The 18620-nt window shown below is 44.0% G+C and overlaps 1 protein-coding gene across 1 annotated transcript in view; it reads right to left on the bottom strand.

The window, feature by feature from the left end:
• The window catches only part of DDX31 (DEAD-box helicase 31), a 50604-nt gene that overhangs the window by 23246 nt on the left and 8738 nt on the right, over positions 1 to 18620 (bottom strand). The window contains exons 10-16 of the mRNA XM_082492434.1: positions 18188 to 18307; positions 17680 to 17786; positions 16713 to 16948; positions 16183 to 16359; positions 13406 to 13465; positions 7404 to 7454; positions 5248 to 5387 (exon numbers count right to left, since the gene is read on the bottom strand). Of these exons, the coding sequence (XP_082348560.1) occupies positions 5248 to 5387; positions 7404 to 7454; positions 13406 to 13465; positions 16183 to 16359; positions 16713 to 16948; positions 17680 to 17786; positions 18188 to 18307 (891 nt within the window). The remainder of the gene's footprint in view (positions 1 to 5247; positions 5388 to 7403; positions 7455 to 13405; positions 13466 to 16182; positions 16360 to 16712; positions 16949 to 17679; positions 17787 to 18187; positions 18308 to 18620) is intronic.

Raw genomic sequence — 18620 nt, forward strand, 5'->3', positions numbered from 1 at the left:
TTCTAACAGAACATCAAAATAAGTGAGGGTGGACTTTCAGTTCTCAATCAGAGAAACTGATAAAAGAAAAATGTTAGGCCTTTAATTGTATTTCCGTTGATTTCATAATTTTTCTTTCCGTGCATTGAGAAGCACCAAGACAATTGGGAACCATTTGGTTACATTTTCCACTAGAAGAAACTCAAGAGTTAAAGCAGCTTATAACATGAATGCTTCTTGTAGATTTGCTTCATGACTATAAACAACAGGATCTGTAACCTCCACTTTGAACCCACAGGGTGTCAAACATTTTATTGTACATTAGATGCCATGGGCAAAGAGCAGGTGTCTCCCTTTGACTGCTTGTGCAAGTGTGAGAAAGAGACTGAGACGTACACATACAGGCTGGAAAGATGTGCTCCACTCACTCTGCTTTTCTCCTACATCTTTTCTCCCCCCCAATTTAACTTCCAGATTTTCTGGAATGAGAGACACTGCTCAACCCTCAATCAAAGGAACAAATTGCTCTGATGTTTACAGACATTTTTTCCACCCAGCCATGCTCCCCAAAATAAAGACCTAAAACTAAAGCTGTGTGAAGACACAGCTACTTTGTCTCATAGTGACTCAAACCTGGAGGGTAACAACAGGACCACAAGGACCTTTTCCTGTCAAGCCAACTCTCCCGCAGCTTCCTTCCCTCTGGTCGCATCATTGCTCCTTCCCACAGGATCTTACATCATTCCAGCTTCTTGCTACGTTGCTTGGGTCAAAGCTCAGAGACACACTTCCTGATGGACACACTCACCCTCCTATCTATTTATAGCTTCAAAAGCCACCTCTGACACCAAAAAAGTGGCTTGATTTCCTTCCCCATTCTGAGAACTCACCTTCCCTCTCATTTGAAGTATAAAGCCAAAGCCCTGCCCATTAGGGACCCCATAGCATTTTTTTTAAATACAGGAGACTCAGTCAGCTGTCCTAGCCAGGCTTCACACTGGGCAGTTATTTTCATTCTGTCGACTCACATTCCTCCTGTAGATTCAACCAGATGATTTATTCTTCTGTCCTGCTTGCAAGACACTGCTGGGTACTGTTACGGCCCAGATACTGGAAACGCTTCCGAACCTGGTTCATTTTAAAGTGAGTGGTCCTACTTAGAGGTGCATTTACAGGAGACTAGAAATTCTTCCTCCTTTTTAGCACTGTCTTATGGGGCACATGCACACCAGGTGACACAATACAGGAACAGCTGTTCAGCTCCAGGCCATTAATCCTGCATCCAAACTGGGTCCCATTTCCAAGGGAATTACTCAGATGAAGTTTGTAGGCCCAAATTTTCAGCAATGGGCAAAGGTCATCTCTAGAAGAGAGATTCTTTTCCTTTTTATACAAGAATAAATCATAAATACTGCATGGAAGCCAAGGAGTTCATTTGGGGTTATATCAGTCTAAGGAAGAGAGAAACGTTGGGGGTCCAACTCTCAGACTCCTGAATCTCAGATGGTCAGAAAGATGTGGTTTCTGAAGGAAGCATTGCTGATATTCTTCAATTTAAGTATAGAAAGAAAGGGTAACAACAAGGACACCCCCTTTTTCTTCACTCAAAGATCTCTAAATGCCTGGTTAGGAGGAAGGGATGACTCTTTGTCATCCTGTGCAACAGGATGCTGTGATCCTCGCCTGTTCCCCGGTCCTTCCCAGTTAAAGTGACAAATACCTTTAATTTTGAAACCTGCCTTTTCAACCTCAGCCAGCTCACCAACATAACATAAGAAAAGGAAAAGAGATGGTCCAAAGAAATAGCCATCCAGCCTGGAAGGTACAGGCCAGCGTGGCCATAAGATATTCTATATGGGAGACAAGTCCCATCGCCATGCAGCTGGGACTCCTGATGTAGCAGATTCCTCTGCAGAGGATGCAGAGAGAAAAAGGTGGGGGAGTGACGAGGGAGAAAGGGAAATGGAGCATAAGAAGACAACTGAGGGTTTCTCTGTTTGTTTTTGAAAAGTATAACAGTAAATTAAAACATAAATGGCAACCACTTAAGCAAGAGAAAAGTATACCTCCCCATCCCCCCCAAAGGTTGCTTTGACACCGCTATGAATGAAAACGTCAAACCTTTGACATTGATTTGTCTGAAATGTCACCCCCTCTCCGATCCTCCCCTCGCCTGGCGCGCTGCCAGCTCACAGCCTAACAGATATGTGAACTTGGTTCACAGCAGGGAGCATCGTGTGAGGGGAGCAGGGGAGGGGGGCAAGCACAACCGTAGAGAAGGGAGAGAAATGACTCGTGCCTTCACGGTGATGCGTTTTCCTTTATAAATTAGTTAGGCCGCCGTTAGGAGATAAAGAAATTATCTGATAGCTGTCGAGGCAGGCGCTGCTAGATTGCAGTTGAAGGAACTAAAAGAGACATAAGGGGGAAAAAAAAAAAGTGAACCTCACTGACTTTCTTCTGCTTCTTCCCTCCTCCCTTTGAAGGAAAATCTGTTAGTTACGCTTAGAGCTGAGACAGAACATCTTGGAGTCTAACCTTTTTAAGGAAAAAAAAAAAAAAAAAAAAAAAATGGAAAAAAGAAAGAGGAAATGTGCAGAAAACATGAGTGTGTATGTGCGTGCACACACGCATTTACAGTTAGGTAGAGGAACCACAACTTCAAGCCACACAAAGACCAAAAAGAAAAGTTGCAGAGAGGCACGCAGCTTCCTTGAGCCCCAATGGGAATTACTGATCTCAGCAGAGCCAAAGTGAGATCGTTTTGGCAAAGGCTAAAGCTGCCTTTCCACAGTGGAAGCCAAGGAGAGGCTTCAGGTACCGGTGAAAATTAATTGCGAGCGATTTCCAATTTCAAAGGCAGTCATCCTTAATTCCGAAGTGAATTTTCATCCAGGAACAAAGCCACGTCTGCTCTCATTACTTCCGACTCTCAACATTTCTGGACTTACTCCCATGCATGCTGGGGTGGGTGGAGGGGCTTAAGAAAAACTCTGGGTCAGATCCTCATCTACTGTAAATCAGCACAGCACTGCTCATTTACACCAGCTGAAGACTGCAGGGACCCGTCTCATGCTTTGTCTTCTTAGAAATACATATTTTATGAAGTATTTACATTTCAATAAACCCAGCGGGAATTTCATTTAGAAAAGAAAAAAACAAATTAAAAAAAAAAAAAATCACAACACACACACATCCTCAACAAAACCCAAAAGATTTAAAAATTAAGCAAAGAATAAAAAAATGCAAACTCCAGTAACTTGTGCGGTCCAAGTCAAAAGCTACAAAGACTTAGGATAAAGAAACAAAAATTATCAGTGCTTAAGAGGATCGGTGACAGTCCAACACATGCTGTCTTTCGCCCTCGCACTGAATTAAATTGTCAGGATTATCACCATAATGCTCTGTTTATGAAGGGTAACGGCAATTTGTGCTGATGGCACTTGCTGCCTTTAGCTTCAAGCTGCCTTCCCGCATCTTCTCTGTAATTCATCAGCTCTCTTTTCTATCCCGTTGCCCCTTCTCGCACCATGCGCTACTATGTAGGAAGAGTGGAGCACACATGACTGCAAACAGGCCGAATCACCCACCCATGCCAATTAGACAGTCATTTTCTTCCATCTGAAGACAAGGGTCAAGGAAGGCAAATTACACTCCTTTTTTGGCAAGTCCCTTATCTGCAGAGCAGCACTTTTTATGAAGAACATAAAACAAACGAACAAGAAAAGACAATCCCCAGAGCTATTTGGCTCTACTGATTTGAGAAGTGTAGAAAAAAACCCCAAAAACCAAACACATAAACCTCCCTCTGCTCATTCAGCACAGCCTTCTACAGATTCCTGAAGAACTGTGACTAGCACAACAACAGGTCTCCTTAGCAGATATAATTACCAGCGTGAGCGATACTGCTTCTTAGACTTGTTAAAAACCAATGAAACCAGATAAAAGCATTAACATTTAAAATTAAAAAAAAGAGGGGGAATTTCTCTCTCCTTCCTCCAACACTTCCAAAATATTATCAAACAGAAAAACAGAACTTTCCACTTGGAGTTAAAAATTCACAATTATGTGAGATTTCACCTTTAAATGTCAGTGCTGTTTGTTACATGAAAAAAAACCCTGTCAGCTTAGCCCTCCATGTCTTGCTGGTGTCTGCTTAATAGATAGTTACCTGGGATGATGGATGGCTCTTTGTTAGACCACTAAATGGCTCACAGCCTAGAATAAGCCGGTATTTACTGCCAACATTTGTTTGTTTCAAGGATGCAAAACCAAACTGGACTCCAAGTAGCTCCACCCGACATAAACACAAGAAATAAAAGAGAAGTAATTTGTGCATGAGTTTACAGGGCTCCATCAACACCAGTACAACACAAAAGGGACTCTACTCAGCTGTTGTTCTGAAACACTGAGAGACAGCAGTGCAGGGAGCAAGGGGAGTCACATATATCCAGCTGATTGCTGAGGAGGCTTGAGACCTGAGAGCGCTCCTGACCAGCAATGCTGAGCAGTGAATTGTGTTTTTATCTACAAAAGGACCATTGCGCAAGCAGAACTGCAATAAAATCACATCGTGTGTCGGCCATCAGGTAGCTGACTGCACTTTGGGCTGGTCCTTACCCAGCCTGGCTTGGTCTCCTTACCTCTACTCCCAAGTCCTAGCTAGAGGCGGTGTGAGCAGCTTTCTCAGCTAGCTTGGAAGCACACCTCACTTTCGGTCTGTGGAGTCCACCCAACCTTATCGCCTTCCAGGACCACACTGGGCACTCCCCATGTGCAAAAGCCTCTACTATTCCTGTCACAAGCCACTTATACAACACATCTTGGCCAATTACCTGCCAGATATGACCCAGAGCTCCCTAGCTATTTCTCCGCCGGATCTCTCCTGAAGAGAAAGCACAATCTCTGACAATATGGTGCTATGCAGGCAGATGGCCAGTTAGCATTTGACAGGCTCATTTGACTTGTGATCTCCACATAGCCACGATTTGAACCCAGGGCCAGAGAGATAACAACGGAGTGCAAAAGATCTCCGACTATTGTCTCCTCTCTGCCCCTCACCACACACACTCACTCACGCACAATCTGTCAGGCTGATGATTTTCACACACTTTCCTTCCCTCCTTTTGCTAGTCTGGGGCCGGTCCTGGATCACAAGAATTAATAAATTCTTATTAAAACCTGCACGAGACACAGTCCCGCTGAAAGTGCCATGGAAGGTTAATTAGCAAGGATGAGCTGAAACTTTTGTTCGCGTTTCTGACTCACTTAATCTTGTGAGAAGCCAGCAAGCTGACATATTCTGCCTCCGAAGGCGCCAGGACAAGCAGGCTGTTCCCGTGACAGCCAATGCGAGCCGTCCTCCCGATCCGGTGGATGTATTCCGCAGGTGAAGCTGGAGCGTTATACTTCAAAAAGGGAACACAAGAAGGGAAAGGAGGAATTAACAGAACACAGCATGTTAATTATAAACGAGACACTCAGCCCGCTCATCTGAAACAAAAGGGATCCTAGCAAAACCCACATGCTATACCTCCCTTGGAATTGGCCTGTTTATAAAGAGCCCATCGGGCTCATCCCTGTAACCATCACTCAGCCCCCTCAGCCACAGCAGGTTTTTTTGACATGTGAATGTGACACATTGGCCAACTTTCAGATAATAGGACAGTTTCCCCATCTCAGTGTCTCTCTTTGCCTTTTACATTTTATTTCTATACAGGCACGTCAGGAACCTGTTTGCTTCCCTTAAAAAAAATAAAATAAAAATCATCTCACAAAGACCTGAAATCAAACCACCCCAGGACTGCCCATACAGAGCAGGAAGCTGCTTCCTCTGCATTTGGGAGGAAAGCCTTAAAATAAAAGACAACAGATTCAAATTTGGAGTTGGGCTAAATTGCTTTGTTTTGATTAAAACAAATCATAGCTGGTTCCTGGATAGAAAAAATCTAAGACAGATGAGGGAGTAAGTGCTTTCGGCAGCACATGATACAGAATTGTCTTCCCATGTACAACTATCGGGCACTATGAAAATGTTGCTTAACCCGCCCCCCACAATATAGCGGTGCCTCTCATTTACTTCACTGGGAATCAAAACTGCCCAGCTATTTGCAAGATCTGACAAAGAGTGACATATTTCCCTCCCTTTAACCTCCCTCTATTCTTCCCCCCCTCCTCTCTTTCCTGGAAAAATGAACATGCACAGAGATACTGCTCAGAAATGAGCCCTCAGCAGTTTAACTGGAAAAAAACCAACAACCAAAGCCCACTCTAGTGTTTATACCTGTGCCCTCTGGCAAAGTTTCTACTGGCTAGAGGTGTGAGTAAGATGCTGTGAGCAATCTAATTGCTCCCTGCAGGTCCTTGCTCTTGGACACAGCTCTCAGGACAGCTGAGATTTCGCCTTCTGGACACACAGAAGTCTCCCAGGGCTTTAGGTAATTTGCACTGCGTTCTAACACTGGCAACTATATCTTTGGTTGAATTACATTAATATACAGATCTGGGAATTAAAGACTTCACTTCCCCAGCCTTCTCCAACTAGCTAGCTGCTACACAATCTTTCTTTTTTAAAAACACAAAATTAAAATTAATTTTGTTACCTGAAGCAATGAGGTAGAAATTAAAAGGCTTTGTTAAGGCTCTATGACCTGTTCCTTTTACCCAGGTGTCACTTGATACACAGGAATCTCAGGATCAGTTTTTCCTCAATTCAACTAACCTTTTTTTAATTATAAATCTTTTATAAAAATGAAATCTGCTTCATGCCCCCAGCTTCCTCTTTGAAAAGACAGGTTGGTATTTTTAATGTTCAATCCATCTCCCTTAGTTTCTTTTTTTTTTTTCAAAGACAGTATTTCTGTCAACAGCAATGCAGCAGTGTTGGTTTTTTTTTCCAGGGGAAATCTGAACTATGCGGTTCTACTGAAAGCTGAATGCTTACAGCTACCCAGCCCCAAGCCAGCAAAGCCTCACTTGAAACATGCAGGTCATTGCACAGACACTATTGGGCTACTCAATGTTTAACATTAGGATCACACTTAAATTCCTCATGGAACTGCCTCCCCAGCAAGCTCAGAAAGGCAGAAACACAGAACTGCAAGAGATGGCCAGTATTTCACAAGATTTGGCTTCCTGTGGGGAGAAACAGAGGGTATTTTCTCCCAGCCAGTGGAATATTATTACACAGCCGATAACACTGGAGTTACTGGAGACGAAAACAGACCATCAAAACCAAAAATACGATAGCACTGCTGTATCCTAGCGAAACCTTGAGTCCCAGTCCTGCAGTCAGGAACACATGGGTCTCTCACATCTGTAGGCATCAGCACAAAGCAAACTGCAGAAAGAGGGTCTGGACTGGAAAGGGATTTCAACTGAGCAAGACTGCACTTAATACATACATACATACACAGCAAACCTACCTGTACAATCCATGTAACTTGAGGAAGGTCTAGTCCGCGTGCTGCAACATCCTTTAACATTAATAAGGAAATTACTTTAGTAAAAATGCTTTGAAGATATCAGCAAAGTAAGAACTCTTCTGGGATGGCAATTACGCCAGGAAACAACTGGCCATGCAAGTAGAAATTTTTTGTGCCAAGTTTGGGGAGAGATGGACTGAAGGTCAGAAATAATGTTGAGGGTTTAAAATACAAGGAATATTGTTAACAGGCTAATACAATAAAAAATTATCTACTACTATGGCCTAAAGCCTGGAGGATATAAAATCACCTATTTCAGGAGTGGTGTTGAATTACAGCAGTCTGCTGCAGTCCCTTTACATTACATCTGAGAGAATCAACTGTCCTAATGGTAGCGATACCTTTGGTTCTTCAGTTTCTTTCACTGATGAAAACAGACCTGCTCATAGACACCTACTGCCTAAACAGTGAGAGAGGCAGAATTAAATCTCTGGAAGGCAACGCTATTTCTGAGCACACCTTTATCCATAGCCAGCCTAAGAACTAAACCCAGGCTGCTAATGAAGAGGAAAATGGCCATAAAGCAAATGGTCAAAGATCCTAGGCCTTGAGTGGAATGTCCAAAGCCGCACTGATGTCCACCTACAAATAATTAGTTGTTTCCTAGGTGACGGCCTGAAGTTAAGGAGCAGATGATTTGCAGGTCACCTGGCCCTACAATTAAGTCCCAACAATTTAGCAGAATCTGCAGGAAGCTGGAATACAGCTTGAGGAGAGGGGATTATCGGAGAGCTATCCCCTAGATTTTCACCAGTCAGGCTTTGATTTGGAGAAACAAAACTCAGCCCCAAAGAAAAGGGTCTGAAGCTGCTGTCAGGAGTGTTATTTGATGTGCCAGCTGGTGAGAAAACCCATCAACTTGGAGAAAGGCTTGAACGAGACCTTTTAGTTATGCACACCCAGTATAGCTCAAAACCCATACTCTTTCAAAGGGAAGAGAGAGTTTAAATACTGTTCAAAACGGAGAGAGAGAGTGCAAACACGTTTCAATCTCCCTTCTTGATGTTCTGTTCATTAGCAATGTCCTCACATACTCCTTGGATTTTACATTCACCACGCGCAATAACAGAGCAGGTGTGCAGATTTAACTCTGTTAGGAAATGTTTTGGAACACATGTATCTTTTAGCTAGTTGAAAATAGAATATATTAAGAACGTAAGCAGGAGCTTAATGTACTAAAAATGTGTCAGCCACCCACTGAAGTGTTTTCATGCAACTCCCACACACGTTAAAAGACTAGGAAGCTGATGTTTTGGCAGCAAAGGCCTTCCCATAAGCACTAGCCAGGTTGCTTTGTGGCTCCAAATGCAGTAAAAGAGGAGACACTTTCCACAACGCCCACTCTGAAATAATACACACTTTTGCTCCAACACGCTCATTAAGAAACGACTTGTTCCCAGACTCAGAATGAACAGATGTACAAAAAGCCATTTAAAGGAGGTTGGAGAAAATAAATCAAGAGAAGTCGGGGAACGTGTACAGCAGTTACCAGGATAACAAGATTATAAACTCTACAGCACGATCAGACAGGAGTGCTGATGTCTGCTTCCGATCTGGCTGGCTCTGTTATACACTTCCATGCTGACAAGTCTTTGGTCTTTTCCTATACTGTGCTCTTTCTCACACCGAGTAGTCTAGGAAAGGCTGTGTTTGATGAGAGGGCTCTGATCTTGGGATGGGGCCAGTTTACCCACAATAAACAGATAGCCAAGCCATCCCTGTGGTCAGCAGTGGGCACCTCCAACATTGGGAGGAGAAGTAGACAGCAGGGGCAGGAGCCATCCCTCTCATCCATCAGGATTCTTTCCCTCCTCTTCTAAGATGCATTTTCTCATCACCTCTGGCTGGGAAACTACTGCCACAGACAGTATTGTTCTCATGCGTGTTTGCCAAAGCAAGCAGGAAAGTTGAACAGGTTAACCAAAAGCCTAATAAATAGCCAGGGACAACGTTTTGGGAGGAGGCTCTCTCCCATCATCAGCTTTGTATTCACTGTTGCTTTCACAATGCCACCAACTCCACTCGGCTGTTACTGACACATATCAGCAGCCATTCTCCTGGGGTTTAACTTGGCTTTCTTTCAGCAGTGTCTTGGGATTTACTGGTAATTGGAGTGTTTTGCAAACTCTCAAAGATTCCTCAGTATCAGTCCACCTGCGTCTCCTGTAGCTCCTTTTCCTCAAAGGCCCTAGTAGAGAGCAGCAAGGTAGAATTAGGATAAAAAGTTTGAGCTGATTTGCCTTCCTGTGTTGGCAGAGCCCATGAGCTGCTTGCTTCTCAGATCTTTAGCAAATACTTGTGGGTCACCTTACCAGGATAGGGAATACAACTCAAGCAACAATTATCCAGTTTTACTAGCACTAAATTTATTCCACACACAGCAGCACTAATCTGCTGCCAGTGCTCTTTCAAGAAGCTCAATAGATTTCCAGCGGACTACCCTCCCTTCCTTTGCACTGCCCCAGACAGCATTCCCCTTTCCATGCATGATCTCACACCACCATTCCTTAGTAACAGGGAAATCAAGAATATGACACCTCAGCAGGTCACTGGTGATTCCCTTCAATGGGCAATGGAATGGAGAATTAAGTGACCATCTTACAGGAGCATGGAGAAATAATCTACACCAGTGCAGTTTTAAAGAAAACCCAGATGCCAAGCAAACACGGTAATCTGAAGCCTTAACCGTGTTCCTGCCCCAATTCCCACTGCAAGCCACAGAATGGCACAGTATCGAGGCACAATCCACCTGAGGACCCCCAGAAATGCTGAAATTTCTGCTTCTAACAATTCATGTTACCAGCCTGTGCTTGTGGTGGGGGGGTACAGAGGGGTGAGTACAAGGGAATGGAGGGCAAGAAGGCCACACCAAAAGCAAGGTGTATCGCTGCAGAAGATCAGAACCAACACAGCCACAAAAGTTTTGCAAGGGCCTTGGTTTGCTCAGTCCCTCTCACACAATCTAATTAGGGCAAAGGAAATTGCTAAAGTTGCTTTTGAAAGACACTCAATGGTGAGGTCTTGAAGGCCCTGAGCTTGACAATTGGCTGCCTACATGAGGCCTAGAAGTACAGATGGAAGGCAGCTTGCTCAGGTGCCAGGCTGTCAGTTGGATTAAAATGACTCATTTATTTACCAAAGAACCTCACAAAGTGCTTTAGCTAACAGGCAGAGAGGGCCTAACGGCTCTCCAAGCTGGGGAAGAAGCTCTCGCGCCTTCCCGGCCTGCCAAAAGTCATTACTGCCGAGTGTGGAAAGCCATCAGCAGGGTAGAGACCCCCGTCGGCAGGGTGACAGATTGGGCTGCGTAATCAGAGGAGGAAGGAGAGAGCACAGAAGCTGTCAGAGGCGAAAGCTCTTGGCTGGGGCCGCCAGAAAACTGGCAAGATGAGTTAGCGTGACTGAGTAAACAGCAAACAATCTCCAAATGATCTTTCCTCTCTCCCTGGAAGAGATGAACTTGTTTAAAAGGCACATCCCAAAGGAAGCTGCAAAGAACTTCAGTGAAGGAGAGAGAAATAAATCTGGATGAGACCCTCTGAGATACATGGCCCTTCTTTATTTTCTTGTCTGCCAGTTTATATTGTCTGGCAAAAATATTTTATGGAGTATATTAATATACATATGACATAGAGCAAATTAATAAAAGGAACAGCAGGTCCCATTGCTTACTAGAGCGGAAAGATGGGTGGAGAACATAGCATAAGGGACACGGGAAGGACGGTAATGTTACTGGTGTTGCTCTTTTGTGAGCCAGGTTTGAAAATTTTGTGGGCACAAAATGTGATTTTGCAGTGGAAAGAACAAAACCACCTTTCTGCAAAACATTTTTGCTGATATGAAGAAAAGTGTCAGAAAAAGCAATGCCCTCGGAGGCAGGAGGTGGTCACAGTGCCTGGCTGCCCTTTGGACATCTGCAGTGGGGAGGCACCTGTAATGTGGGACTAGCGCAAAGTGTATCTCTATATTAAGGTGTCCATATGGTCCCCATTACTGTGGTAACAGGCCACCTCCTGGTTTCAATGCATTTGTCCTCCCAACATCTCTGTAAGATAGAACAGTGCTACTATCCCCATTTTACAGATGGAGAGCTGAAGCACAGAGAGATTTTGGACTCAGACACACAACTTACTGTGCTTAACGTGCTAACCATGTGCCAGCTGAGCCACAGTAACTGTAACTGCCAGGATTTGCATCCCTGCCTTGCAGTAAATGCAAAGTACCTTAGACTGAAATGAAGGAGGGTTACGATAAATGCATTACCTTACACTACCTTCTCCATGGCAATCTAGGTTAATTCACATTACCTCCTATTTAAGACAGGTCAGGAGCAAACGCACAACTATCGCTGCTCAGCTGACACGTGGCTACTTGCCTTGTTATCACAATTCCACATCCACTTGTACGGAGTCTGTGACATGGCAGGAAATCAAACCACATCTCCAGTGTCTCAAGAGGGGGATTCCATCCACTGGGATTTCTTTATCCAACTTACTCTTCTTCCTACCTTGTCAACAGCTGTACCTTTCCTGGCAGATTCTTCCTGCCACAGGCTGCATTTCCCCTTCAAACGGTCGCACCCAGGAACTGACATCCCAGTGATTGCAGTGATTGTTTTCTTTGTCTAAAATCAAGCATTTGCTGTCTTTCTCAACTCATTAAACTGAAATGTCAATCACAAAAACATGTCCCTAATATTTCTCAGTTATAGACAGCATGTGCATGAAGGACAACAAAGTTTAGCCATTTATTCTTTAGAATTTAACAAATACTTTTAATCTTCAAAACACTTGATCTACACCACTGAACGATTAAGCTTTGCTATCCTCCTCAGTTGAGACACTTAAGTATTACCTGCATATACAGGGAAACCAAGTTACAGTTACACTTATGCATTGTAAAGATGCATTTTGACCTTGATCGAGTCATTGGAAGGCTGCACACACAAGCAGGACCAAGACTACCATGTAACAAGTACAATTTTACAGGTGATACAATATTTAATTTGGCAGTGCTAAATCAAACACTCCTATATCCATGGCAGTCCTATTTTGAACCACGGACATAACAGTAAGATAAAATTCAGCCCCCGCTCTCTGAAAAAAATTGCAACTAGTTTCCTTTAAGAATAATTCCTCCTGCAAGAACAGGAGTCATTTCAGAGCTGGAGAGGGTTTCTCAGCTCTAATTACTCCCGATCGCTGTAATTTACAAGTTTGCGGTGGGTAGAAATCGCCAAGATTCACACATTTTCAGATCAACAGCTGCCACTATTAGAGAGCAAATCGTGCAGCCTTCTGCACCACTGCAGCAGGCTAGCTGTGGCACCGACAGGTCAGAAACGAGAAGCGGAAGGTGCCACCACAACACAAGGGTGCCAGCAAACTTCAGTAGAGGACAAGAATTTCTCCCTCAGCACCCTTGAAGGAAGCTTGAAGGGCAAAGCATGGAGAGCAGCAGAGCATGTACGTTTCTAATGACACCATTCTCTGGTTGAGCTTCCCTTCCATCCCTGCAGGTTTCTGTTTTTAACCTTGTGGTAGTCATTAAGATGGGAAATATCACATTACATCCAATTTACCTGGCAGTTATGGGGTATACTACAAATTAGGATTGCGTTCTATTGACTGCATGTAGAGGGCAAGGTTCCAGATTCAAATGAACGGATTTTTCCAGACAGAAGACCATGGAAAATACTTAGAGGCCTCTTGTATTAGACATACACTTTTTCTGTATACGGTACCTTGCAGCAAAAGATCGCGTAACAGTTTGCCAAGAAGACACCAGTCCTTATTTAACATGTGAGATGTAGAAAAAGGTGACTTTCCTCAAGGTCAGGCAGTGAGCTTGCATTAGAGCTCAGTGCCAAATCCTCTGTTCTACCATAAGATTTCAGACAGGCCCATTAGCATGGAGCTGCAAAGGGACTTTAAGTTACTTACAGTGCAAAGCAAGATGCCGGTCTTGGATTTTAGGAACTCCTGGAAGACCTCTGTTCTTTCCTAGAGGATTGAAACAGAAAAATGAAAAGAGTCCTTATGCACATTACAATCAAACATAAAGCAAATCAGTTAATATAACAATTTAACAACTATGCCTTATTCACTAAAATATGCACAGCTTCAAAAGCAAAGGAATTGACTTCATGAGTTCCAGTCAGACTCTTTCTGCAAATGGAAAAAAATCTGTGGCACACAGGTGTGGTCCCAGGTAGGAAGGCACAGCATCTGGGGCAAGCCTGAATGCATTTGGTCAAATCAAAGCAGCCAACACCTCCCCTGTTTGCACAGAAGCATGGCATGGGTATGTCAAAAAGGAATAAATGTCTTATGTGGAGAGAGGATCCACAAAAGATTAGGCAGCAGCAACAGAACAGAACAGACTATTTCTACATACAACAAAGCACTGGCATACTTTATGGGCAACACAGGCTTTCGTGAAAGCAAGCAAAAGCTGAACACCTTAACTGCTGTCTGTCTGGACACACGATGGGCAGGATAAGCCCATACTGTTGACGCAGTGATATAGTCACATCACAAGAAATCAGCCTCATCACGTGCCCAATGGGGCACGCAGACAGTCACTGGACAGACTGTGTAATTATTAAGTATCGGGGATGCTCAGCTGCACAGTTGCTCATGTGAACTGTTGCAGGGTAAGTCTTCAAAGTAATAGGACAGGAGACGAGACCTTGGCCAGAAACCCCTGCCCAAGGGGGCAAGGGGACAGGACTCCTGGGCCCTGCAGGCAGCTGCCACAGAGCTCCCAGGGCACCCTCCCATGGCCTTCCCACAGGAAAAGGCTTTGTATTGGCGAGGGCCACCAATGAGGCTGCTGACACAGGGACAGAGATCCTTCCTTCCCACAAGCATTGGGGCAGGTCTTTCCCAGTCTTGTCATCATCTCTGGTCTGCACCAACAGAACTCCCACAGCCCCCACATCTAACACGAGCTCAGGCTCCCAGGGAGGGCTGTCCACAGCCCCCAGATCCCATATTAACCTGCCAGCAATCTTTGACCTGTTGAGCCCCAGAACTGCAGGAACCCGCCACTCAAGCTTCTCACTTACCTTCAAAAGCCTCCTGCTTTGTCAGTCTCAAAACCTTCCTAAGCACACTCGAGACAGTGTAACTAACTACTTTGGGGTCTGGGTTTTTTTCTTGATAAAAGCAAAAGAAACTGATCCTCCAACCCACACTACATCACAATGACACTTGCTATCACACAAGACAATGCTCAGAGCATTAGTAATGGAAGGCCTCAGTAGCAATCGGTCTTCACTTGCCAGTACCACCTATTCACCTACACTCCCTCTCCTTAGCTGTGGAAACAACCACACACTCACATTCCCTTGATCTGATTCCACTGACTCTTTTCCTTTTCAGAGTTCAAGCTGTCTTTGGCCTCAGAAACACCATACCCGTTTCCTTCCTGCTCCTTTTGCTTCCTCCTTCCACAATATCCTTGTTTTCACGTTTCAAGCCTTCTTCCTCAGAGTTCTAGCTAGGGGTTAAGTGAATGTCCTGCTTTGTTGATGACATAGAAGTAACCTTAGGTACTTGACTCCAGCTAGAGGTACTATTCTAGGAAAGAAGGGAAACTTGGGCCTTGCCGACACACTGAACCCTCTGCTGACAAAAACTAAAGAAGAGAGCACGCTGTATCTTGTTGACAATGACAGCAGCCGTGCTCAGCAGTACCATATGGGATCCACAATTTAGCTCCATTAATGCTCTTAATTTGAAGACATCAAGCACTAATTACACACTGGGTACTAAAAAGGCAAAACCCTTCCCCTGGTGCCAGCTACTTAGTGGTGTTCTGTTGGCTTAACAGCTGGTCAGGGTAGAGTTGGGCCAGACCAGGCCTGCTCACTCGCTCAGGCAGGCAGGTTGAGGAAAGGCCAGACTGCAGGGACAGCAAAGCACATGTTTCTGGTCTCCACAGGATGGGAACGAGCGAGAAAAACAATGGCTCTTCACCTCTTGCTTCATCAGAAGAGCTCTATTCATTTACTCTCTCTGCTGTGCGGCTCAGAGTAGAGCAGAAACTCTCTCCATCAAAGACCAAGGGCAGGATCAGGGACTGAACTTTCAAGGGAAGTCCCTCAGCTATTGAGAGAAATGCTACAGTGACAGACCATTTGACACTCTTCTTCTGCCTCTCAGCCCTCTGTAGCAAGCTCTAATCTCATCCCCCGGGCCTATCCAGCTAAAACCAAGACCTATTTTAGGGTAATCACCGTTATATTGCTATTATTCCATCCCAGGAAAACAAGCAGTTTGTCAAGACACTGTTCTTCAAAACCAAAGCCAAACTGCTCCATCCTCATCTAATGGGGGCAACTTATTGAGTAGTAATGTTTTGAGGCTTGGATGAGGTTTTCCTTTGGCATTAAAAGCCGCTCTTGACTGCCTGAGAGAGAATCACGGATACATAAATGGTTTAAGCGCACCCACTGGGAATACTGAACGGCTGCCTCAGCTTGCTGAAATAACACCTCTTGCCTCTTCAGCTGTGTTTTTCAGATATAGCTACCAAGGTACTTTCCAGAAGTGGGACAATATTCTTATTCTCATTAGCAGATGGAAGACTGAGGCCCCTAGAGGTGAAATGACTCTCTGTCCTCTCTTCTGCCCTCCTCCCCAAAATAACCACACAATAAATCACAGGGAATAAAGAATAAAACTGTGTATCCTGACATTTTGAGAATGCTTACTTCCTGTTCCATGTTGCCGTGCAGTCGTAGAAACTTTAAGTGTGCAGAGGAGACAGAAGAACGTTCAGGTTGTTCTGCTGTTAGCCCTCCTGAAAGGACCTTTAGTAGGAGCTCATAGTGGAATTCCACTTGTTCACAACTGGAGAAAAAGATGATCATCTTGTGTTGTTTTTCAAACTGCAAGAAAAGCAAGAAAATTGCACATGACCATTTCCACAGGCCTCTCACAATTCCCTGATCATTATAAGACCCAGGTGACTTCCACTTCTGGAGATACCATTATCCGGGAAAGGATTACAGAGTTTGACACCAAATACTGAGCCCACAAAAGAAGTACGAGTACATGCTGCACAAGTATCTCACTGCCAGCGTGCAAGACACAACAGCACCTCCGCTCTCTTGTGGCTCCCTATACACTAGATGCACTTCAAAGCCCTAGATCTAATCCATGCTATCCTTGACAGAGTAACAGATAAAGGAGTTGGAAAGAACAAAGGGCTGCTTAGTAATATAAATGCAAAGAGTCTCACCTTGCATTTCTCCAGGATAAAAGCTGCTAACGTGACAAGTCTCAATTTGCTGGGGACCATCATGACATACTGCTTGAGCTTCTCTGGAACAGCAAAGTTTTCCTGGTCCATGCAGTTTGATGAACTACTGGGTTCTCTATCCGTTTGTGATGCCGGTTTGAGCCCCTTCTGGATTTCATCTGCTATGGAAATGCTGATGGGATCATTCAAACTGATATCGGCGAGCCGTGTTACTCCTGAATCACAGAAAATGAAAAATACATGAGGTTCAGTTTGGGATGCTGCTGGGGAGGGTGATGATATATTCACATAAAAACCCCCAAATAATGCAGTTCCAGTGAAAAGCAGCGAAGGGCAAGGAACTAATGAGCCATGCCTCAGACACTGACAGAACACCTCCACAAACTTCAGTCTTTTCAGGGCTTTTATCTGCTGCAGACTCCACAAAAGCATCACAAGACACTAATTCAGTCAACTGTGTTATTTTACATTGTATAAATGTCTTAACCAGACAGAGAGCATTTGGCAGTCCTGTGTTTTAACCACATATGTGGAAAAAACCCAAGAGATCTATCAAGAGTGCAGGAGTCATGCGGCCTAGCTCAACTCTTGCCTCAGCAACTGACTTTTTTTATGTAACTGAGCAAATCACACAGAAGCTGTCCTGTCGTTAGCTTTTTTGCCTTAATTCTCTATCTGTAAAGAAAACAAACAAGCAAACAAACCAGTGCTTCCCAGGTTCATGGTGAAGCTCTGGAACTTGTATGCAAGGACCATGTAAGTATATAAACTGACAGAAATTCCAGTAGCGAAAGATGAGTTTCATAAGCCCAAAGAAATCAACAGGCATTATTCCACTTTACAAAGGGCTTCAGATTGGGCTGTAATATAATCACATTCAGCCAACTATTTTGCAGTTGCTTGTCCATTATTCAGCTAAAGGAGACACCACCTGTCTATAACCCACCTTCCGTGAGGGTGGCCGAGAGCAGGACATTCTGACGCGTCTCTCTCTCAGCATTTAACGCATTGAGTATCACAGCTACATCCTTCTCAAAGCCCAGGTCCAGGATCCTACAAAAACAGCAGAGGTGATGAAAGATGCTGTAGGAAGGAATAAGGAGAAAGTTTTAAGGCTACATGAGCCAGTTAGGAATAGGGGAAGTGCTAGAGCCGATCAGATCTTTGGCCCATCTAGCTTCATGACCCATCTTCAACTTTTGCCAGTGTCAGACATGTCAGAAGACACTGAGAGAACCTCTCCAATGGATAATTGTACAATAATACGTACAAAGAGGACATTTCTTTCTAACCCCAGACATCTGGTGCTTGGCTGAGGCCACTGAGCACGAATGGTTTATGATCATCTGTGCGCGCTCGCTCTTTTATTTTTTAAAAAATATTTAGTGAAGTATCAAATGTAGATGCAGAGGGTATCATAATTATTTTACATATCTAAACACACAGAAGTTTACCTGTCTGCTTCATCAATAATCAGCCACTGAGTGTGACGGAAATGAATGCATTCTGTGGACCTGATGTGATCAACCAGGCGACCAGGAGTTGAAATGAGGATATTTATTCCTTTACGTAACCTGTTTAGATTAAAAAGAATACAAACAACTAACCAAAACAAAGAAAAACAAACCCACTCAAAACATACAGGTTAGCAGTAACTCTGGAACAGGAACTCAAATGAGGAACTGGAACATACAGAGGAAGAAATCACGGCCATACTAAAATTAGCAGGGACAGCATTTTCTCACTGATTAAAACTGAGATTTCTTGCACAGCTAAATTTTATCCTTGATGATCACTGATACTAAGAGGTATACTCAGTGATAAAGACACGGTGGAAAGAAATATTAATAATATTAAAAAAAATTAAACCACCAAAGCTAGGTTTTC

Source organism: Vanellus vanellus (assembly GCF_965231255.1).
Source record: "Vanellus vanellus genome assembly, chromosome: 18".
Taxonomy (NCBI): domain Eukaryota; kingdom Metazoa; phylum Chordata; class Aves; order Charadriiformes; family Charadriidae; genus Vanellus; species Vanellus vanellus.